Source organism: Balaenoptera physalus, assembly GCF_965194825.1.
Source record: "Balaenoptera physalus genome assembly, chromosome: 12".
Lineage (NCBI taxonomy): Eukaryota > Metazoa > Chordata > Mammalia > Artiodactyla > Balaenopteridae > Balaenoptera > Balaenoptera physalus.
Window position 1 is genome coordinate 4,966,474 of NC_138897.1, and position 24,837 is coordinate 4,991,310.

A 24,837-nucleotide genomic window follows, 5' to 3' on the forward strand; every position below is an offset into this window, starting at 1 on the left:
AAGTACTCTCTATTTGTGTCTCATTTTGCTTGGCTTGGACCTTGACCATGGTCATACCTCTAGCAAATGCCTGGGCAGGTTTGGAACGAGTTCCTTATGACTCTGAAGTCCGTGCTTGTGCGTGCATATCACGGGAAGCCAATAGTGGTGAGCCTTGCATTGTATTTCTCTGCGTTTTGGGGATGGCCTTACGTATTGGTAGGTTAATGTTAGAGTCTCCAACAATAGAATTTATTCTGAATGGTTTAAGCAGCACAGGAATGTATAAGGATATGGTAGTTCATAGTCTCTCTGGAAGAGCTAGACTCTGCGTTTGTATATGTGTGACACACTGTGGCTTCTCTTGTGAAAACATCGCCCTGTCACACCTAGTAGTCGACCCCAGAGTGCTGCCCGTGCCCACTCCGCGAGGACTTGGGCCTCTGCCCCTGCGTCTGTCAGAGGCGTTTTCCCTTCTCTACCCGCTCCCACGGCTCACTCTGACCCAGGCGAGCAGGGGCGCGTCTCAGAGAAGGAGCCAGGCCACTCACGACCTGGTTACAGGAGGGCTGGGAACGGGAGGTAGTGAGCATGGACAAATCAGCAACAGTTTTGGGAGCCATAAACGGTTCCCCAGCGCATCTGTCTGTGCATTTATAGATTTTTCTCTATTGGCAGTAAAATGAAAACAAAACTCCATGAGAATCTAGATCTACGTTATACATTCTCAGCTAGTATTGAAACCAATAGGTGATCACGTGTCCCCACGTTCATATCTGTTTTAATCTGTTGTAACATGGACTCCAGACGCAGAACAGGTCTGGGTCACGTTTCTGCTGCTGACCACCGCGTGGCCTCGGGCAAGGCACTGCTCACCTCTCGGCGCGTAGCTTTCTCACCTGTGAGCTCAGAGAATTGCAGTGTCTAATTAATAGTACTATTCTAAGGTATTCTTTTAAGCTGCTGTACACAAAGTATGTAACATATGCTTGGTGTACAGTAAATACTCAAAAACATGACCTATTTTATTTGCATTCACCTTCACATATGCATTCTGTGTGCAGATTGCTTACATGTACAGAGAGCTTCACCTTGTTCTGTCTTAGAAAGCAAGCAGTTACACAGGGTCAGTGGGAAGAGCTCTGACCTTTTAAGATACCACAGTGTTCTAGCTTTCCTACAGGGAGGTTGTCTGGTGGTAACAGAGTAGCAAGAGTCCTCGCTTCCTACAGAGATTTCATGTTTATCAACTCAGACAATTGCCGTTGAGCTGTTATTGGCTGTTGTACCTTGGGCTCCACTTTCTGCCATGTCTTGAGGACAAGCCAGCAGTCCTGCACGTGGCTGTGTGGTGACAAAGGGCAGAGCAGAGCCACATCTGCTGTTCGGGATGTCATTGCTTCGCCTCCTCCGAGGCCTCGCTTGACAAGCTGCACGGTTCTTGCTGAGCACTCAGCAGCAGGGGAGGGAACCTGGGCAGCCTCTGTCCTTGGACCAGACGGGCTAACAGGCCCTCCAGGGCTGGAGCTGCGCTGCCTAATGGGACTCCCGCTCAGAGCTAATGTCCTGGTCCTGATCTTTTGGCTGCACTTCCGTGAGGACACTGTCTAGAGTTTCTAGAATGGGGCTCTGGCTCCCAGGGCAGCTTGGTTTTGGTTTTATTTTGTCCCGTGAGATAAGCAGCCATGGGGTCAGAGAGCATGTGCCTTTCTCTGCTCTCCTTTCTGTGCTCTGCCCGTGACTCACATCTCACCCTTGATCAGGTGCCGCCTCTGAGGAAAGCTTGAGTGCGAGTGAAGGCCTGTGACATCGTCACGGGTGACGCTCCCCGTTGCAGGATGGGCTAAAGTGGGCGCACGAGGCTCAGCCGTCCTGCAGGCCCCCGGGCGTGCGTGCACCTGGGCCGTGACAGCCCTGGGTGGCGAGGCTGCTCCCGGGCAGCTCGGCGTTGGTCCAGGGAGGGCAGGGCTCTGGTCTCAGCTCCTGGTCAGCACGTGGTGGGATTTCTGCTTGTTCATATGCTCCTGCGAAGACGTGCGCTGGGCTCCTTCCCTGACCGCTTTCCACCTTCACTGGCTCTCACCCCTCCTTCCTCTGGACGTCTCTCCCCTCCCTCATGTCTAATGCCCTTTTTCTGTGCAGTTTCTGGCCTCTGTTTTCTTAAGTTCCGCAGCTCTGGTTTCGCATTTTCCTAGCGGTTTGTTTAATCAAATCAGTGGAACCCTTGCCTCGTAGCAGTCTCCCCATCGGTGACAGGGTGCTGTCCTGTGCACCCCAGGCCTCTCCCCGTCTCACCATTGAGACAAGCTCATTTCTCTGTCTCAGGAATGCAGGTGGATATAGTAGTGCCCTCGCCTCAGCCAGACGCCTGCGTCAGCTGTGTCAGGGTCTCCTTCCACCCCTGAACCCAGCACTTAGCTCCACGAGGCTTCCTTTATAGAGCAGCAGATCTGAGGGGTCTTGACTTGTTGTCTTGCATTGGTTGGCATATAGTAATTTTAAAAATCTTTGATCTTTTCAGGATACATTGAAAATGAATATGTGAAGCTCAGTGTGATAAGTTTTAAAAATAGCACAGAACACCTACCTCTTATTGGAAAAGTTGGCCTTTCTTGGAAAACTAATATTTTTGATGGCTGTATAAAGGTAATTTGTTTGTTTTTTTTTTTCTTAAAGTACCTAGTTTCTGTATAACAAACGTGTCTATTGATGTATATGTTTGATGCTGCTTTGAAAGTCCTAGATTTATTGTTCTGGTGTCTGAAGATTTGCGCACGTCCTCTTAGCCAGTGGCAATCAGTTGATTGATTTATCCAACGCGTATTGAGTGCCTTTCGTTTTCCACTGAGCGTGGTGGAGTTGGCGGGTAGGTGGCACGCAGCACGTTGCTGAGCAGTGTTGATTGCACCCCTCTGTTCCCTCAAAGTCCTTCTGGCTGTTTGTTTTGTGGAGAAAGAGTGGAGCCGTAGGTTGGACCAGGCAAGTAGCATTTACTCAAAAACATCTTAATTACATCTTAGGACACCAATTTAAAGTTTATTGCAGTTATAAGTTCCAGCATACAGATTTTTCCTTGAACAGTTACATCAATTTTTACCTCTATCACAAACCAGCCACACGGAGGGGAGGGAGGATTGGCGGGGGGGAGGAGGGGGTTCTCACCCAGTCTCGCTTCTCCTGTGATCCCTGTGCCCGTGGGTGCCCTGGTTCTCACTCCTCTCCATCTTTGTGTTGTGGGATGAACAGGATTTCCACAGGATGGATCTGCTGTGGATGCAGAGGGCCCCAGTTAAGCTGGCTGAATTCTGCCTACGAGCATGGATGCTTTGTGACAATGACTAGGGGTGATGACTGAGGCCAAGAGCAGCGTTGTTGTTGAGCGTGAAAAGCAGCACTTCAGTATCATTAAGGATTCTCTCTTGATCCACTTGCTATTTGTTACAATGAGATGTTTTATTCTGTTTATTTGTGAGCAGATGTTTAAACCTCGGTAAAGATTTATCACACACAAAGGAATATTATTTCATGTCTTCAAGAGCACAGACCTGACTTTTTAAAATGGATTTAGATGAGTCTTACAAAAACACGTGCTAAAATGTTGAAGTTACAATGGACCTGGAGGACCAAGAAAGGCAAAATATCAACATGGCAGACTTAAAGGGTCAGCATAATATAAAAATAATATAATTTGTTTTGTGTTCCTTGGTAATCGAGAAGCAGATATTCAGTTCCCACTGGGGAGCGGGAAGGGAAGCGTTGTAATTGTACAGGAAACAAAGCTTTATCCCAGCTCTGACCATTAGAAAGGCAGTCTCTGCGTTTGCTGGTACCGGTTGCTGCACGCGGGCGCAGCAGTTCAGTGATGGCTGGAGCTGACCTGGCCGCCCTCCCCACCTCCCCGCATCCGCCCGCCTCCCCCCCACGCCCTGCCCCGTGCCGAGGACTGTCACATGCTCATCACATGCTGTTCCCTCTTCCTGTAATTTTGTTCTCTTTCCTCTTCTCCCTCCTCTTTCACTTAATCCTTCAAGACGAGGCTCCATCTGCATTTACTAAGTCAGGTCTAATTGGCCGTTTTATGCTTACACTTATGAACATCTGTGTTTATTTTGTAGAGTTGCTCTATAATGGACTTAACTCTTTTGGAAGAATATGGGAAACCCTTCTGGTGTTTCAGTTCCCCGGTGTGCATGAGACCCTCTCCCGGGCCCTCTGACGGCCCTACTTTCTTGGGGGAGACGTACCGTGTGGACTACGCAGACACGGAGGGAAGGGTGCACTTGGAGCTGGTGTGGATCGAGGAGACGGGAGAGTACTTTATCGTCAGCCTGGCGCTCTACCTGCGGGTGGCAAAGATAAACCACTGGTTTGGGACCAAATACTGAGCATTAGCAGTAGGTGGCAAATTACTGTTGCTATTTGTTTATTTTGGACTAACTGGGTTTGTTCTTGGTGTTTGTTGGAAGTTAAAATAAAGCAGTAGTCTGTTCGATGTCCTCTTATTTCACACTAGAAGTCATGATTTCTGAGTCATTTTAAAGTTAAGGTTAGAAGATTAAGTTAAATTTTAAAAACGTGAAAATAGCACATCACAGTGGAAATTCGTGTAAGATAAAAAGAAAAAAGGTATTTGCTTCTCTTCTGCACTTACACTTTAAAAAAACAAGAAAACGGATCAGACTGAAAAGAGATTGGTTTTCTCTTGAGGATGTGTGTGTGCGCGTGTGCGTGCGTGCGTGTGTTGTATACGTAGGATTTTTTCTTTATTGGTGAGAACCCCAAATAAAGAAATATATTTAAATATGAACTTCATGGAATTCATTAAAATTAGAAAGTGCTACATTCATGGCATTTAGCAGCCACATTAGTGTTCAATAAAGCAAAGTAAAATAGACAGATGACCTGCTTCACCAGGAAAGATGCATCTGTAATCATCAGGGGAAGTTGTTATCCCTTAGAAGAGCGAAGCGTGATGCACGTGCAGTTAAGACACCCAGCTCTGCATCAGGGGGACAGGGAGGGAAGGACATGCCCTCTGCAGAAATGCTTTAGGAGGATCCGCAGACACCTTGGGTTCAAGTGGAGGTAACATTCATCTAATCACGTTTTTCAGGGATTTGGTTCTAAATTTTTATTTTTTAATTAATTAATTTATTTATTTTTGGCTGTGTTGGGTCTTCGTTTCTGTGTGAGGGCTTTCTCTAGTTGCGGCGAGCGGGGGCCACTCTTCATCGCGGTGCGCGGGCCTCTCACTATCGCGGCCTCTCGTTGCGGAGCACAGGCTCCAGACGCGCAGGCTCAGTAGTTGTGGCTCACGGGCCCAGTTGCTCCGCGGCATGTGGGATCTTCCCAGACCAGGGCTCGAACCCCTGTCCCCTGCATTGGCAGGCGGATTCTCAACCACTGCGCCACCAGGGAAGCCCCTGGTTCTAAATTTGTTTGAGATTGTATTGATTATCTTCTTCTATCATATTTTTATCTCCCACTTAAAGTTGTTCTCAGAAGTGATCATTGAAATGCTGTGGTGCTCCCACAGGGACATACACGATTAAACTCCTCCCCCCTCTATCTCTCTTTTTCTCTTATTGAATTATCTGATCAGTTTTCTCTTGAGAGGTGTTTGTTTGTGTGTAGAATAAAGAGCTTGAAGACAGTAATAAAAGAAAAGGTTCTCGACCAAAGAAACGTGAGAGTAAAAAGGATCCCTGCTCTGAAGCCATCCTCACCCTCCTGCCCTCCTAGGTCTTGGGCTGCAGATGTTGGGGAGGGAGAAATATGAGATCCATGTCAGACACTGAGAGCACGGGGCGATCCTACTTCGTGGTCTCGCCAAGGAGGGGATGTGGAGCACCTGCCCCACCTGAGCGGCATTTGGGGGGTGGAGAGGCAGTGGTTTGAGCCGTGAGATCAAGATGAAGGTAGAAGAGGACAAGATGCCCCAAGAGGCAGGTGGCGGAAGCCATGCGTCACCAGCAGGACTGAACTGTAAACAACCACAGAATAGTGTGGGGTGACTCCTTGAACTCACTGGGTTAGATGGTGGAGGAACTAGATGTCCTAGAAAATAGTGGTAGAAGTGAGGTGGCCCCGGAGAAAGAGTGCTGCTCTCTTTATCCCCGGTTGAGTGGTATTTGGATGGAATGGGATCCGGGTAATTCACGTTGGCAATACCGTGGGGAAGCTCGTAGGCGGGGGCTCACAGTTACCACACTTGTCTGCATCCCAGTCGGCTGGTCCGGGTCCTGCGACGCCAGGCTCGTAATCCACCCTCAGTAGCTGTTCGTTACACCCATGGAAACTACTGTAAGGGGTATACCAGCAGCTGTGGGAGCGTGCAGGAGGCAGGGATTGGTGGGGATGGGAGTCCGTCCCACCTGAGCTAACTTCTGAGGGAAGGTTTATTGGGCGGTGTTGGGGGAGGGGTGAGCGAGGTAGTCACCGCCATGGCGCCTCCCCAAAGCCGCGTGCGCACACCACACGTCACCAAGTGATGCTGAAGACTCAGCCTCGCCCCCACTTGCCCTTTTCACGGGTCTGGGATAATGTTCAGCTTCGTAAAGCTGTTATTTGTCTTCATATTTCTAAATGATAATCTGTGGCTGTTTCTGGATTTGTCAATTTTGGCATATGTTGACTTACAGTACGTAAAATATATCTCTTTTACACCAGCTACTTCCCCTGTTGCATCATACCAGATAATTCCTGCAGCTGAAAATACGTTGTTGTGGTTTGTTACTATGACTGTAATATTGTTCCCAGTGACGCTTCTCTCTTTTACAACTTTTTATTTTTCTTGGATTAGTAATTGCCTTCTTTTTTTACTTACATGGTTTTCAGTGTACCTAAAATTTTCCTTAAAGATCTGTCCAGTCTTTCATATGTTGGTCAGTGTTTCAGTGTTCCCCCCCAAATGCTTATTAAACATATCAAATAATCTCTAAATTCTACTACTCCTTCCCCCCCAGGCTCATCCCCTAAGATCTGCCTCTGTTTGCTTTAATCTAAACTTCTCTCTAGCCCTACTGGACAGCCCACATCCTGGGAAGTTTCTTGTGTGAATCCTGCCTTATGGAATCTTGTCTTCACTCTTGATTTAAAGTTGACCCTTGAACAATGCCTGTGTGGACCCTCTACATAGTTGAAAATCTGAGTATAACATAAAGTCAGCCCTCCGTATCCGAGCTTTCTCAATATGTGCTGGTTCAACTGACCTCAGATTGTGTAGTGCAGTCGTATTTCCTGTTGAAAAAAATCCAAGTATAAGTGGATGCGCACAGTTCAAAACAGTGTTGTTCAGGGGTCAGCTGTATATCCTTTCTTCAGTGGCACGCGTTCTCCTATAAGTCTCTAAGAAAGTGACACAAGAGATGCATTTGGGATCCATGAATTTCTGAGAACGTCTGTTAGATAGTTTCATTGGGTACAAATTGTAGCAGGAAGAATATTTTCTCTTAGAACCTAGAAGGCATTTTGTCGTGAGCATTTATCCTGTGGTTGTCCTTGACGTATATAACGCCATTTTGGTTGGTCTTCCTTTGCATGTGCTCTGTTCTTTTTCTCTTCTCTCTGGAAGCTTTTGGAATTTATGCTCGGTACCTTGGAGTGGGTCTTTATCCTTCATTATGGGTCATTTTAATCTAAGAATTTGTGTATTTCAGCTATGGGTTAAAAAAACCTGTCAGTATTTTCTCTGTTGTATTTTTCTGTAACTTTTATTAATCAACTAATCCCAGTCAGCTGGGATTTTCTGGGTTGATCCTGTGAAGTCTCTTATTTTTTCCATCTTCTGTCTCTTTGTCCTTTGTTGTGCTTTCTGTAATAGTGTCTCAGTTTTGTTTTTCAACCCTTTTAGCTAATTTTCTTTTTTATTTTGATGACCAGGTTTTTACTTTATACGAATTTTTTTCTAGCTCCATATAAAACATTCTGTACCTGCTTCATACATGCAGTCTTTTCTCTAAGGCAGGGGTTGGCAGACTTTTTCTGTAAAGGGACCAGTGGTCATTTCGGCTTTTGTGGAACGTACGGTGTCTGTTGCACCTACCCCGCTGTGCCGTTGAGCATGAAATCAGTTGCGGACAGTACACAAGTGAAGGGCCCGCGTTCCACAAAACCTTGATTTACCAGAACAGGTGCAGGCTGAATTTGGCCTTCAGGCGGCAGTTTGCAACCCCGCACACCAGTCTCTGGGGTTATCAATTTTAGTTTTCAAAAAAGTTTTCATCTTCACCATTTGACAAAACTACAGCAGGAATCATCAGCCCTAAGTTAGTGGGTGAAAGTGTGATGAGAAACAGGATACTGACGTAGTCTCAGAGTATCTTGCCACAAGATACATACTGTTAACAAAGGAGAGGACAGTGAGTCCACAGTGGAGGGACCCGGAAAGGCTACATCCCAACCCAGTTTCCTGTCGGCCCGCGCGTCCTCCTCTCCGCTTCCCGTTTGCTGTGGTGGGGTGCTGCGCCCTGAGGAAACCCTCTTCGTTCTGCCAGGGCCCCAGCGCCTCGTGCCTCGGGGGGCCCCCGCTCCTGCGTGTGCAGCCTCTGCACCCTGCCTGGGCCATGCGGGTCCCGCACCCCACCTGCTGCAGGAACGGACGAGGGGGAAGGTGGGATTTCTCAAGGATTGACATACTGACACCGTGTTAGTTCTGCACGTCGTGAATGTCCACAGATTCTGCTCAGTATAAATAAGTTAGCCCTGTTGGGGGCTGGCCATCTTAGTGTTACATGTATTGAAATTACGGTTTCAGGCATGAAATAAAAGCGTTTGCTAATCATAGTCCTTAGTCAGGAAGCCTTTTTGTCTGCAAAGCGAGAGGACTTAGGCTGGGAGATCTTAAATACAAAGGATCGAGGGGCAGGGCTCGTTGAGTCAATTCAAGAAGAGTAACGGGTGCAAACCCTTCCTTACGCAGTTGGCAAAGGAAACAAGTGTGAGTTACGCACAGAGAAACGTAGCTACCACTAGTGTGCAGTCAGAGAGACATACTTTTATTTGAAGTATACGCCACACGTAAAATCTTGTCTGATTTAAAATCACACCAAAGATCTGACTGGCCTTTGCAAAGATGATTTTTATATGTGACTTGATAGTTGTCTATTATTTTTATTAACTTCTCCTTATAAGTCTAATGAATATAACTGCTGCAGAAAGAAAATGTTCACACAGGAAGGTCTCTCTGTGCAAAATGTCTTTCCAGTGTTTGTAGTGTAAAGAAATGTGCCTTTAAAAAACCGCATGCAGAAGTGTTGGTCTTACACACCGGGTGTATTTTGTACGTGGAATAATACGACATCCAGCTTCAGCACAGGGCGTCTTTTGTGGTCTCCTGCGGTTTCAAGGAATAACACCTGGATTCTCTGTGAGCTCCCGCTAGGCAAGCCCTGGGCTGCAGACGCCACTGGGGTGGAAAGCCGTGCTCACTGAGCACAGCACGGTGGGACTCAGCACGAGGTGGGTGGAGCGGGTGGGTGGTGGGATGCCCAGAGGAACGAGGGGCTGCTGTGGAGTGACGTAGTAAGGCATGACCAGGAGCGGCTCCGTGCTGCATCTCCCACTGCTGGGAGGCTGGGAAAAGGCAGGGCTGGTCTGGGGCCACGGTGGGCTGAGAGGCCAGCTGTAGACAGTGGTGGGCCCTTCGGCAGAGCAAGAGAAGCCGGCTACTGAGGCGGTGACTCGGGCTCGCACACGTATCATTTCAAGTGCGTGGAAAATGCCGCTTTGTCCCTGAAAATGACACACAGGATGAGTGCATCCTCGGAGAAATGTGTAGAAATCGGGATTTGCTTTTGGAAGGTGGGATTTTAGAGTCTTCCTCAGCTGGCTCAGCCTCAGCCGGGACTGCTGACCTTAGTTAACCCCTTCACTTCACTTTCCAGCCTCTCAGGGGATACAGTGAACTCCTGGAACTGCAGCAAAGGCAAATGTGTGTTTGCTGGTTGACATACAGTCATGTGACTGAGTCACAGTGAAATGGGTGTAAGACATACATTCATTTTTATGTGTCTGCTTCAGAAAAGTGTCCGCGGACTTGAGATGAAACGCCTGTGATCTCTCACCGACTTAATGCTGCCTGCGGAGAAAGCGAGCAATTCACCATGATTAATAATAACAACTTCCGTTTACGAAAACTGGGAGCTTATCGTGTGCCAGGCACTGTGCAGCAAGCTTTACCGGTACCTTCTGAAGAAAGCCCTGTGGGGTAGATGGTACGATAGTGACATCATCCGGGAGGAGCCGGGGCTCAGAGGTTAAGTGCCCAGAGGTGCACGACGCCAGGACCTGCCTGTGTCCGAAGCCGGTGCCCTCACTAGTGCCGCGTCCGCGGACTGTGTTCTGCCGTGTGCCCCGCTGCTCCGGGAGGTATAAGCACCATCGGGGACGTTTAACACACGAGAAAATGCCGTCAAGTAGACAGCATCACGTAAATAAATACGTACAGTGAAGCCAGTCCTGCCTAACAGGTATACAGCTGTTTAAAGGGGTTACGCCTTCAACCAGTGAAACTGGCATATACCCATGTAAAGACTAAGAGTAACCCAGTCACTCTGAAGGAGCCAAGGAGCAGGGCCTGCTCTACCACGAGGAAGGCTCGGCATAAAGCTGGGAAGTATGAGGGTGCCCCTTGTGCAAGGAAAGAAGGGACAAACGGAGCAGAAGACAGAGCCTTCCCAGACTCTGTCAGAAACAGACGCACACAGACATGTGTTTGACCGTAAAGGTGGCATCAGGGCAGAGGAGGAGAGGGGACTTTAATGGCTGATGCTGGGACAACTAGGTGGCGGTCTGGAGGAAAGAAAAGGAACCCACCCACGCCGTGCTCAGAAACACATTCCCGCTAGACTGTAGACCTAAGTGTGAAGAGCAAAATGAGAAAGCCTCTGGGAGACAGTATGGGCGTCCTACAACTCAAGAGCAAAAAGCAGACAAACAACCCCAGATTACTTGCTTTAAAAAACGGGTGGAAGCCTTGATAGACATTTCTCCAAAGAAGAGATACAGATGGCCATCAGGTATGTGAAAAGGTGCTCAACCCGACTTATCAGGGAAATGCAAATCAGAACAACAATGAGATGTCATCTCACACCTGTTCGGATGGCTACCATCAAAAAAAACCCAAAAGACAACTAGTGTTGGTGGGGATGTGGAGAAACTGGAACCCTTGTGCACTGTTGGTGGGAATGTAATATGGTGCAGCCGCTATGGAAAACAGTATGGCGGTTCCTCAAAAAATTAAAACTAGAACTACCATGTGATCCAGCAATCCCACTTCCGGGTATATAGCCTCAGGAATTGAAATCAGGCTCTCGAAGAGGTTTCTGCATCCCCACGTTCACTGCAGCTCTATTCACGGTAGCCAAGATACGGAAACAATGTAAATATCCACGAACAGATGAATGGTGAGGAATACGTGGTGTATACGTACAATGAAATGCTATTTGGTCTAAAAAAGGAAGGAAGTCCTGCCGTATAGGGGTGAACCTTGAGGACATTATGCTAAGTGAAATAAGCCAGTCACAGAAGGACAAATACTGGATGATTCCACTTACATGAGGCACCTAAGATAGTGAAGCTCACAGAAGCAGAGAGTAGATTGGGGGCTGCCAGGGGCTGGGGGAGGGGGGATGGGGAGTTGCTGTCCAGTGGGTGTAAAGTTCCAGGTATCAATACACCAGATGAATAAGTTCCAGAGCTCGGCTGTACAGCATGGTGCCCATAGCTAACAAACAATACTGTATTACGTACTTAAGAATTTATTAAGAAGGTAGATCTTAGGTTAAGCGTTCTTACCACTATTAAAAAAAGACAGCCTGGGCAGTATTTCCACGTGCCGGCATCCCTGGTGGGCACTCAACTCGGGCACCATTTTTAACTCTTTTAGAAACATGACCCTCATTGTCTCAGAAACATACTCCCTCTTTTTTTGTTTTGTTTTTTTAACAATCCTTACTCGTGTTTGTGTTCTTTGTTTTTAATTAATTAATTTTTTGGTCGCTGCGCGGCATGCGGGATCCTAGTTCCCCGACCAGGGATGGAACCTGCACCCTCTGCAGTGGAAGCGCGGAGTCTTAACCCCTGGACCGCCGGGGAGGTCTCAGCATACTCCCTCTTCTGATAACTCGTGCTGAGTATTCTTCCCTGTGCTGTGCCAACACCGGCCTCTAAGTGCCCCACAGAGATGCACAGAGTAAGTCAGATCCCACCTGGTCCTTCCTCTGTTGTTTTGACCGGGAAGCTGAGGCAGGTCTCAAAGCATCAGCTGAGGAAGCCTGAGGAGTAATCTGAGTTACTGAGGGGACTTCAGTCAGTCATGGGTGATTACCCCTGCGAGAAAAAAGAGAAGGCTATTTACATAATGTATGCATAAATAAAGCCGAGTGTCTGGACTCGACCATTTTAGCTGCAGTGATGTTTTGATTACATACATTATTAGGGCAATTTAGACTTGGTGGAAATAGTAAACCCAAAATAAGACTGATAGTAGCTAAATCGTCACCTGAGAACATTAGACTTGGAAGAAATGATGAGCATGTAAGAAAATGCTTCGTGGCGAAAAACTGTTAATTTGTTAAATTTGATAGGCACCCAAAAAAATCAGTGCATTAAATCTGTGCTGTGAAATATACACAGGAAAGGATTGGTCCTGATGAAAATGAAAATATGCACACAGTTTACTTGTGTGCTCTAGAAAGCTGATCAAAGGATTATGTTGATTTAATGGCATTTAATCTTGCTAAATTCTAAGGAAAATGTTTTTATTGATAAACAAACAGAGTCTAAACATCCTCAGGGTCAAAATGATGGGGTTAAAACATTCTGTATTGATTTAAAATGTCGAGTACTTCTTCACTGAAGTGCGCTTTAAGCTATGCAAAAGTTATATATTTTTATTTAGCAGGGACCAGAAGGAGAAATGGACAAATAAATGCAATTTGATTTGTTGAAGTCATGGGATTCTGAGTACATTTTATTTGTAATTCTATTAATGTTGCTATAATGTAATAAAATACTTAAAAATCTGAAATTTAGTTCATGGTAATATGAACGCTACTGTTAAATTCCAATGTAACTAGACTATGGGGCCTGCAAAAAAAAGTATTTGATCTTTTATTTACATACAACCTACACCCCAGTGGTCCTCTGTTGCCCCTGGTTCTTGTGCTTTTCCAATGCATATTGATTTCTTGCCTTCGATTAGGGCACAAGAAATCGCAGTTGTCATGGAATAAGATACTAAGTGGTATTTCATACAGGTTTATAAACCCCGTCCGCCCATTTTTCCAGAACAAGATACGTTCTTTCTGTAATAAGATTCTGTCGGCCGCTGTTCCACAACTGAATTGCTAATTTGCCCCGGTTTTCCGTGCTTCGTGTGTGGAGTGAATGGTCACGCAGGAGGGGTTTGTTTCTGTGCAGCTCTCTGAAGGGGCCAAGCTGACGCTCCCCTTCACGACGTGCTCTCCGTGCCCCTGAAACAGGCCAGCGTGAGCTGGAGGCTCTTCTCTTCTCTCTTGCACGAGGGGATAATTATGGGACATTTATAACTATCTTTTAAAGAGATTCTCAAAGCTTTCTGTAGGAGAAAGTCCCCAGGTGGCAAAACTTTGTTGCATGGTGGGGGGGGGGGGCAAAAATGGAACTCCTTCCACACTGGAATTAGGGAAAGGTTAAAAGTTTCATTCTGGAGGCAGAGAGCAGGTGATGTAATCGCACGGATTTATGTCACCATTGCATTTATTCCGCGAGGGTGTTGTTACGTTAGGAATTATAACCATGCGTCTTAATCACTGTGATTTATGTTAAAAACCTAATCGCAGCGGGGAGCATCACGCCATGTGTGTGGCGTGTCCCCCCACCAATCCGTGGGTGCCTGGGCTGCGGAGGGAACTGTCCCCCTTGATGTTCTGTGTGGGCTTGAAACCTGGCCCCGTGTCAGGAGTTGGCATATGACTCCTTGGACAGAATACTGAGGGTTGCCTTCAAGTCTATGAAATTTGAGAAAGGGCAGATGAACGTGAGTGTTTTGACTCCCCGCGGGCTCTGGGCTTCAGCCGCGTGGGTTCTCCTTGAGCCGCAGCGAATACTCACATTTCTGTTGCAAGGTCCTGCTCATACCTCACGGCACTCATCCTAAACCACACAGGGGAAAGCTTTTTCCCCTTCAGCAACGGCCAGTGACCCTAAGGAGGAAACCCAGCAAACATTTATTGTGCACCTACTCAGCGCGAGGCGCTGCCCTGGGTGCTGAGGCACTGCCTTGGGGGCTGCAGAAGCAAAGCTGAAGAGGTACCGCGCTGACTGGCAAAGCCGGTCGTAGAGCCGCCTGGCCTAGGGTCGTCGGGCTCGGTGGGCGGGAGCTGGGAAGACGCCACGGACCTTGAAATACCGGTTGATTTTTGTTTTGTAAGATTGAGGTTGTCGGGTTGGGAGAAGAGCATAAAAAAGGGCCTGAGGGGAGGAAAGAAAATGGAAAAAAAATGTATGAAAAAGATGTGAAAGAAATCCCCAGTGGTTTCCTATTCAATATTCAGTAGACCTGATTTCCACATTGAGGAGGGAGCTCATTTATCCAGATGCTCAGCCTCAATGAAAGGTTCTGAACAAGAGCGTGAAAAGGGAAAGTGGAGGCCAGGGAGAGGGTGGGGCAGAGAGAGTCAGAGGCGGGAAACAGAGAAAGGGGGGGCGGGGCGGTGGGATGGGGGCTCAGAGAGCAGGGAGGGTGGGGGGAAGTGGTATGAGGGGCAGGCTGCACCCCTAAGTCCAGGGGTGCCTCTCCTTTCCCTCAGTGGAGTCAATATACTATCCTTGTTACAGTGTCTCTCACAGGCCTTTTGGGGTGTAATCTTACCACGTTGATGTTTGTCAGTGATCTCGGCAGTTCCCGTTTTCAGTCCGTGCCGGTGCCTGGGTAGCGTATGCGTTGCCAGCTGGTACCCGCTAGGCAGGAGGGGTTCCCAGGTGCTGTCAGTGCTGCTGTGTGTTAGGGGCGATGCGTGTGGATGAGTCCTGGACAACAGGCTGTGATGGTGTCGCCCGGCAGCTCAGGTGGGCACAGTTTATCGAAATAACATTGAAAGAGTTTGTACGTTATACAGTTCGTTGTCATTAATTTTTCTAAATTAATATGTTACAGGACCCAGTTTAGTTGATTTCACACATGACAACCCATAATGTTTTCCCTTTGTAAATGACCCTAGGTGTGTACACTTCCTGCCGTCTTGTATAAATAGAGTGAAACATGTTTTTGTGCAAAAGTCTAACAACAAGTGGGGCTGGAAGGGATATTTATGGGTCATGGTTTAGGAGGCCTCGTGCGTCACGGCCTGGCCTGGAGGGTACCGGCCCACGCAGGACGGTCTGAGCTCACACCTGGCTCTGACACACGTTGGCTCTGTGACCTTGGGCAGGTTTCTTAACCTCCCTTAGTTGTCAAAGTCTGTCCCTACCCCTGAAAGGAGCAGTGGATTCCAGAGGTGATCACTGTGGGCCACGGGGCCTCTCGATGCAGTGCGAGGGCTGGCGTGAGCAGGGAGGTTAATTCTTACCCTGTCTGTCTAGGAGGGGGCGAAAGCAGACCAGCGCCCCTCTCCGTGGAAGCGGCTGTTGCCTTAGATTTAACTTAATAACTGCCATGCTTTGATCCAAGTCAGGGAAGACTGGAGGCAGTGGCTGAACTGAGCCCGGGAAGGTGATGAAGGGCAACAGGAAACGTGCGTGCGTTGCGGTCGTGGATGGGGTGTGTAGGGAATGGGGGGGGTGGGGAGATGGGCTGGGGGGCAAGGTGTCTGAGTTCCCCAGGAGCTGAGGTTCTCCTCTGAGTAGCACAGCACCTACTCTAGGTTGGTTTTGTTAGGCTTACAGGCTTAAATCTCTAAATATGTTTTTTTAAAATTAATTAATTAATTAATTAATTAATTATTTCTGGCTGTGGTGTTGGGTCTTCGTTTCTGTGCGAGGGCTTTCTCTAGTTGTGGCAAGTGGGGGCCACTCTTCATCGCGATGCACGGGCCTCTCAGTGTCGCGGCCTCTCTTGTTGCGGAGCACAGGCTCCAGACGCGCAGGCTCAGTAGTTGTGGCTCATGGGCCTAGTCGCTCCGCGGCATGTGGGATCTTCCCAGACCAGGGCTCGAACCCGTGTCCCCTGCATTGGCAGGCAGACTCTCAACCACTGCGCCACCAGGGAAGCCCTCTAAATATGTTTTAAAAGGAGGGGTGTCTGGAAGGAGAAGATCTGCCCCTCACCCTTCCAGCTCTCCCCCTGCTCACCTCCTCGCATCTGCCCACTGGCAGCTCTTAGGTGTGTCCTGATATGCTGATGCTTCACCTGCAGATATTGATAAAGTGCATTTTGGGATCCAGTAGGTCCGGGTGGGCCTGGAGCTAACACATCTCTCACCAGCTCCCAGGGGATCACACTTGGAATAGTGAGGCCCTAATTAGAGGGAGTGGCTCTGTTTACAGAAGGGTAGCTTACTGTGCCCTGAATTTAGGATCCTGGGTCTTGTCCCCGCTGTGCTTCTGGCCTCAGGCACAGACTGGACGTGGCCTTGGGGCCAGACTCCACCTCCCGTGCTCCCCCTTTTCACTGTTTCTGCAAGACGTGGAGCTGCTAGGTGGGCACAGGGGACGTTTCGGAACAGTTTGTGCCCCTGAACTTGGCGATGGGGACTTTGGGGATGGAGGAGGCAGATCCCTCACCCACTGCCTTGTGTCTAAGCCACACCCTACAAGTTGGCACGAACGCTTCTTTTTTACCCTGTGCGTTGTGTAGTACTTTCTGACAGTTTAGCTTCCTAATGAAATTTGGGAGTGAAAGTGCTTGTCCTGTTTTCCAGATTTCTCCAGGAATGTTGGGGAAGGAGATTATGCCCCCTTGCATAATTCTTCAACTATTTTTCTTGATGGGGGGGAATTAATGTAATTAAATGATTAAAGCAGTAGATAGACTAATGAAGAACACAATGTATTAATAAATATTCATCAAACTCAGATTCCTTAATAATTATGCTAATGATTTTCAATAACCTTCAGGTTAGGGATTCTATCTTACATACTGAATATCCCCAGTGCCTGATTTTGTGTCTTTAGTCGCTGTTCAATAACTATTTTTTGACTTCAGTTACTCGTGTCGGCAGCAAAATTGATCTGATGTTACCCTCGGGCCATGTGATCCTTGGGCTGAGACGTAATGCTGAAACCTCAGGTTTTCTGCCTTTGCTGGGACTGGGGTCCCCGGGGAACTGCAGTCTTAGATGGGACCGTCTGCTCTGTTGCTGGACCTCAGAAAATCTCCACCCTGGAGTCTGTGGTGGGTGGTCTTACGTGTCACGGCGGCCGGGCCAGGGTACTTGTGGTTTCATCCGACACTAACCCGGCTGCTCCTGGGAAGGAATTTTGTAGATGGTGGTTAACACCTGTGGTCTGTTGACGCGAAGTGAAGCAGGTGACCCTCTGTTATCTTACTGTCGCTTCAGAGTCACCTGAGGTTTCCTGCAGAGAAGGTGGCTTTCGGCCCCGAGACCGCAGCACAGCTGCTGCCCGAGGGTCCAGTCTGCAGGTCTGCCCAATGGATTTTGGACTTTTTAGTCCCCACAAACAACCGAGCCAGTTCCTTCAAATTACTCGTACACGTGCTGTCTCCCGTTGGTACTGATCCTCTGGGGACCCTGGTGGCACAGTGTCCCCACTTCCCGTCCCCAGCGCTTGTCGCCCCCATCTCAGCCTCCACTCAGGCGCGTCCCTCCTGAGGGCTCATCCGAGGCCCAGAACTGCCCTTCTCGGCCAGAGTCACCCAGGAGGGTCTCAGGGGGTTGTTAGGTTAGGTTCGAGCAGGGGCTCGCACGGTCTAGCTCACGGCTGAGTCAGGGGAGACTTGTTAAAATGCCCTCGCTGGGCTCCACCGCAGAATTTCTGATGCAGGACACCTGGAGCGGGGCCCCGGAGCCTGCCCTGCCAGCGGGTTCTTGGATGCAGCCCGGCCTGCTCCTGGGACCCCACTTCGAGAACCCGTCTCCAGGCAGCCCCTCACGGCCGACTTCGTCACCAGAGCGTCAGGACCCAAAGCAGAGGAGAGGTTACGCGGAGCTCCTGACTCCAGGAGAGAGCTCTTTCCTAATTCAGGTGTGGAGTGAGCCAGGTCGGGGGTCATGGTCAAGAAGATTGGGGGGTGAGGGAGCAGTGGGGAGTCCCAGCGAGAAACGGTCCTAAGAAGGGCTCAGAAAGAGACGCAGAGGCTGGGTGAGATGACTTGCACCCTGGCTGGTTTTCTGGGACAGTGTCCCAGAAGCTTCACGCTGGTCTAGCTCATAAAAGACTCACTCGGTAAGGGCTCGTTGAATAAACATAACGTCCCTCTTGAAAGCCACGAATGGATATCCGATCCTGTGTAATGATGCTTGGTCAGGGCAGGAAGACTCTTCCTTCTCTGTCTGCCCTGAGTCCGCCAGGGCACAACTGACATTTGTAGGTTTCCACCTGAGAAACTGCCACTAGCAGAAGGAATCTAAGAGGAATGCATGTGTGCATTCATTCATTCATTCATTAATCCATTCACGAAACCCTCACTAAGCTCCTAGCACATGGGGGTGTTAGTCTATGTACCTGGGGATACCGCAGACCCTCCCTGCCTTCAAGATGCACACAGCCTAGCCAGGGCCTCTCTTGGGAACTGTGACCTCCAAGGAGGGAGTGTCCATGCTGTGGCTGAGCCAAGGCATCTCCTGCCGCCAGGAGGGCCCCGCCTGACTAGGGAAGAGGAGGCCAGAAGGGAACGTTCCGGGAGCTCGATACCAGGAGGTCAGTGCTGTTCCCTCGGTGGTCCCATGATGGGCAGAGTACGCCGCTCTCTGAGCAGGCAATCGTGCATTTTCTACACGGCGAGGATCCGCGTGTCCTGTGTCCCGCGGAGTGGAGTTCTCCAAAGAAACCAATGAGCGATGAAAGTAAAAACGTCTGGTGTGGCCCAAGCACAGTGCACAGGACAGAGGTCCTCCCTGTATAAAATTCGCCGGGGGGAGGGGGGGGGTAGAGGTAGGTGTGGATTTAGTCACTGGCAGACAAACACCGAATGCAACTCTCAATGTACCAACATATCTTGTGCCTGCAAACTCCCTCTCCCCCTCCTTCCCCTAGAAACATTAACAAAGATAATTTTCTGGGAAAGTATTTCCTGAGAGTTCTGAATTGTAAATCAAGGCCACCAGGTAGATAATTGTGTTCTTCCTGTCCCACTGGTGCAGTGTGCAGCCTGACACATCACGCAGTAATGAGAGGAGAAATCCCAGTGGAGCTAATAAAGTGCCCCCTTAGAAAGTCCGGTGGAGGGCAGGGTCCAGTGCCGAGAAATACAGAGGACACCACAGCTGTGGTAGAGTGAGGAGAGCGGCTTCTATTCAGGCTGCTTCCCAAGTCGTTGAATCCAACACAACCGATGTTTACTGAGTACGGAGCGGGTACAAATTATTACCTGTGTCTTTACAGCGTTTACTCTGCCGCAGCCTGTAATAAAATTGGTCTACGGTCCAACAGTAATCTCCCTGTTTTCACCCTTCAACGTCTATTTAACTTGAAGATAGGCCGAAATCATCAGAGCTCAAATGAAAGTTCCCGGACAGCTTTCAGGGAGGAAATCGCAACTCCCCATGAATTAAAAACGGGCTCGTAACTCTGTTCTCCACCTGCTGAACTGGAATCTCAGAGACGTTGTTGCGTGTGAAAGGAAGCCAGCGATGGGATCCTGGGATCGGAAAGCTGATATATATAGAACACCCAGCTGCAGATGGCGTGGGTGCTGCCGCGTCATCCACCCCCTCCTCCTCAGCACCCGAAGCTCGGGGACTCGAAAGGGAGACGTGAGCCGTGGGGATGAGGGAGCCGGGATGCAGCTGAGAACGTTCCGTTTTAGGAGGCTGAGAGCATCGCGGCTGCCCTGCGGCTGCAGTGTTCCCAGCCACCAGCTGCGCACCGACGTGGGAGTGAAGGGTGTTGTGCCCTGGCTCTGGCTCTGCGCTCCGCCTTCAGAGTGACCTCGAGGATGGCATTTAGGGGCGGACGCTGAGCAGGAGGGCGTGCTCACGAAGCCCGCAGACGGGGCGCGTTGAGTTGGTGAGGCCTCACGCTTCCTTCAAGTGTGCCAAAGGAGAGGAGCTAGTGGGATGCACTGACGTCGTCTGTCACCTGGGAGGGAGTCACCAAATGTCCCATCCAAGTGAGTCTGTAGAAGCGAATGCAACTCCGCGTCTTTCCCTGACTTGACTCAAACCATTAAATCTCTGGTATATCCGTTGGAAAAGCGGTGCTTTGTTTATGGGATGAGGCAAGTTATTTTTAGAGGCAAATGAACACTGGAAATTGTGTCCAAATCTCTGCTCCCAGCACATCTTATGGTCGTGTGTGTCCAGAGAAGCTAATAGCTTTGTTTTGGGGGAACGTAGCTCTTGTGAAATTCCTCAGCCGGAGCCAGTCTCTGGAAGGAGGTACATGATTGGGATGCAATTCACCTAAGAAACATTGGGATTGCTCCTCATGGTAATCTGGGAACCTTACAGGTCATAAATCACTACTCCAGACACCACGGCCGATGGTCATGGAGACAGTGAAACGGTGTCTTCAGGACCGAGAGTGAGGACACGGGGTCAATGAGCTTCCCTTTCCGCCCAGGAGCCAACGCAGCCCTGGGACAATGCAGACACACAGGTGAATCTGTTTCCTTAGAGAGTCATCCCTGTACCCGCATCGTTATTTTAAAAGGTGTCACGTGACATCCATTTTCACGCACGGAAGTACATTTTAAACAGATCTGATCTGTGAAATGTTAGATTGTGAACTAGACACATTAGTGTGAGATTTTTTGACTGGTGAGGTGCTTTTTCACATATGAAAGAATTCCCAGAGGCCTGAATTTTTTCCTCCCAAATTTGAAATAGACTTTTTAGATTGTTATCGATTATAAAAGTAATACATGCTTTTTGTAAGAAATTTTTTTTCTATTACTATTTTTTTTAAGTTTTTTGTTTTTGTTACAGAATGTTTTTTTTTTAATTTATTTTATTATTGGCTGCATTGGGTCTTCATTGCTGCGTGCGGGCTTTGTCTCTAGTTGTGGTGAGCGGGCGCTACTCTTCGTTGCAGTGTGCAAGCTTCCCTTGTTCCGGAGCACAGGTTCTAGGCACATGGGCTTCAGTAGCCATGGCTCGCGGGCTCTAGAACACAGGCTCAGTAGTTGTGGCGCACGGGCTTAGTTGCTCCGCGGCATGTGGGATCTTTCCGGACCAGGGCTCGAACCCACATCCCCTGCATTGGCAGGCAGATTCTTAACCACTGCGCCACCAGGGAAGCCCTGTAAGAAATTTTAAAAGTACAAAGCGAAGTACATACAGGAAAATAAAAATCACCCTCAAAGGGGTAGATATAAAAAAATAATAGCGATGAAAAGAGGACAAAAGTACCAATATGACAGAAACTTAAAAATATGAGAACATTACGAACTAGTTTATTTCAGTGGAAAACAGAGAAAATTAATAATTTTTTGGAAAGATACAGCAAAAATTGATTCCATAAGAAATGGAACATGTGAGTCGAATATAATCATTAAAAAATTCAATTAATAACCAAACCCACATATTTAAAAAAACCCCACCAAGTTCAAAGTATTTAAAGTTGAGTTTTCACTTTATATTCAAGGACCAGATAATACCAATATTGGTCAACTGTTCTGGAGCGTGTGAAAACAGAGACTGCTGTCCAGTTCATCTTTAAACAATTAAAAATTGTAAATTGTAGCACATATATAAAAATTGCATGCGGGAAAAATACCCGGATTGATGAATCACTATAATTCAAAACCATGACTGACCCTCACCCAGTATTACCACAACTCTCCTCAGGTGCCTTTCCCATCAAAACCCCTTCTCTTTTCCCTAAGGTAACCGCTTTCCTGACTTCTAGGTTGTCACATCCTTAGTTTTCCTCATATTTTATTAATCGAAGTATGCATTCCTAAATGCTTTAGTTTTGTCCATTGGTGAACTTTGTGTAAATGTTTTGGATGGAGGTCCAAGGTAGTGCAGTAGGACTGGAAAAAGAGGGGAAAAAAATGAATAAGGATTAGAAAGAAGTAATCAAACTGTTATTTGCAAGTGACATGATTTTCTACATCAAAACCCCAAACTAGCCCACTGGGAAATTATTAAAATTAGAGACTTCATCAAGACTTCTGGATAAAATATCTACCTGTAAAAATCAATTTAATTCCTTTTAAAAACCAACAATCAGAAAGTTTAATTATATAATATATTATTGTAATTGCCAAGAAATTCACTCAAAACAAAAACTCTCTGGTACTTGGGATAAAACCCAACAAAGGATATGCAAGACCTTTATGGAAAAACTTACAACTCTCTCAAAAGACATCAACAGAAACGTTAAGTATATATAGAGTTACCATTTTTATAGATGGAAAGACAGACTCTTAACAGTGTCAGTTCCCAATAAATTAATCTACAAATTCAATACTGTTGCAATCTAAGTGCAAAAAATATTTTACACTTAATAAGCTAATTATTATAAAAAGCCATATGGAAAACTACAAGACTAAGAATGGAGAAGACAGTTCTCAAGAAGAAGGTAGCTGGAGATGCTTTCAAGACTTATTTTGTAGTGACAGTGATCAAATCAGCGTGGAAATTAGCTCAAGGGTAAAACATTGATTTATAAACACACAAAACTGAGAAAGCAGAAGCAAAATAATGTACAATGGAAACAATTTATGGCAAGGTAGCATTATAAATCAGAAGGGAGATGATGGTGGACTATTCAATAAATGGTGCCTGGACAGTTGGAAACCCATATGCAAAGAATTAAAATTAAAATTAGACACTCTGCACAAAAATACATCCTAGGTAGACCAAAGACATAAGCAGCATTTCAAATTTGAAATGAAAACGTCAGAGAATATCTAACCTCAGTGTAGGGATGGTTTTTAAATTAAAAAAGGCATAAAAAATACAAGCCATAGAAGAAAATGAGGATTAAATCGACTATGTAAACAAACCTTCCATTCATAAACAAATGAAAGGACAAACCACAGACTGAGATTTGTAAAACACGTAACTGATAAATATATTAAAGTATTTATTGAGTATAAATATATAAGTATATTTTAGTAAATATACTTAAATATATTTAATTATGATATATTAAAACTCCTTCAAAGCAGTAAGCTGAAGACCAGAAACTCGATAGGAGATTGACAAAGGCTATAGACAGACAAGTCACAGGGGCGGAACTGTGGATCCACCCTGAACGCACGAACGATGATCCACAGCATCAGAGAAGTGCAGACTAAACTCGAGCGAGAGCTGGTTCCCACTCTTCAGTTGGCAGAAATGAAAAGATCTGACAATTCCAAGTACTGGTGAGAACGCGGAGACTAGAAGCTCATATGCTCTGCTGGTGGGCTTGATGCTACCACTTTGGAAAGTAATTTTGCCTCTCTAATAAGTTTAAATTTTGCGTACTCTACAATCTAGCAATTCCGTTTCTCAGTATATATCGGTGGGAGATTCGTGCACGTGTGCACAAGGAGAGATGTTTAATATTTATGACGCTGTTGTTTGTGATGGCAAGAAATTGGAGAAATCCTGTATGTTCATCAACTGGAAAATGAACACGATATTGTGGTATATTCATAAAATTTAACACAAGACAGCAGTTAAAATGAATGAACCGGAGCTACATGCATGAACATGAACAAATCTCAAAGACATAGCATGACAGTGTGATACAATTTATATAAAATTTAAAAACCTTCAAAACCAGCTTGCATATACTTTATGGAAACATGCATTCATAGAAAATTCATTTAAGGCATTAAAAACATGCATGAGAATGATAAACTTCAAATAAGTGCTTAAATTTGGGTAGAGAGAGATGAAAGAGGGTTGAGGGACTGAGAATACTTAACAAAATAAAGTGATATTTATCACGGCAAAATATTAAGAAGTGACCAAGTGACTATGCTTGAAATATTTCATATGGCAGTTAAAACTGTCATCAATATGTATCATATCTCCATCCATATCTATCTATCTATCTATCGTCCATCATCTATCTATATTAGATTTTAAGATCTCTAGTGTTTCTTAGTAAGGACATACTATATTTCACAGACTTATATTAAATAGTGATTTCCTGATTGTAGTTTAATGTATATAAAGTTTGGGTTTATTTAAATTTTAGAAAGCTTTGCAATATATATATATACATACACCTATAATCTCGTTTACTGCATCAGTGGGCAGTTCTCAAGAACACTGTGAAAGAACAAAAGTGCATGGAAGTCTCTTCCTCTGACCTTCATACAATCCCCTCCTCCCCCAGCCCGTCCATGCCAATCCCTCACCTGAAGGTCTGAACAGAGGATATTGTGAACATAAATGAAACCTCAAATAGAACAACTGGATTGAGGAAGTGTCTGTGGTCTGAGTTTCAAGATATAAATTTTTCAGGCCAACAAGACAACAATGAGATTGCTTTGATGTCTTTTCCTTTGAACATGAGATTACCACACCTTAGACTACGCTAGGTCCCTTATTCTTTGATTTGAAGAAACAACTCTATGTAGCTTTAGAATGGATGCAAAACAGGCGTAATCTCTGCTGTGAGAAAGTGACCAGTGGTGCACGGCTGGGTCCTTATATCTCCTACTCGGAGCTCTGCTGTCACTTCCAGATGTAACTGGGAAGAACTACAAAATCTCATAAGGCAAGAATTGCCCTGAGTCACCCTGGGGCCCATCATTACTATGTACCAATTTGCAGCGTCGTTTCAGGTGGTGAACAAATCAGTGGGCTT

The 24,837-nt window shown here is 46.8% G+C and overlaps 1 protein-coding gene across 15 annotated transcripts in view; it reads left to right on the forward strand.

The window, feature by feature from the left end:
- The window catches only part of FBXO15 (F-box protein 15), a 310,107-nt gene that overhangs the window by 38,322 nt on the left and 246,948 nt on the right, over positions 1–24,837 (forward strand). For 6 of the 15 annotated variants that reach the window (XM_082415911.1, XM_082415913.1, XM_082415914.1 and 3 more), the window contains exon 9: positions 2,501–2,625. The exons of 3 other annotated variants lie outside the window; for them this stretch is intronic. In XM_082415911.1, the coding sequence (XP_082272037.1) occupies positions 2,501–2,625 (125 nt within the window). 6 more of the 15 variants (XM_082415900.1, XM_082415909.1, XM_082415901.1 and 3 more) reach the window with 4 other exon arrangements.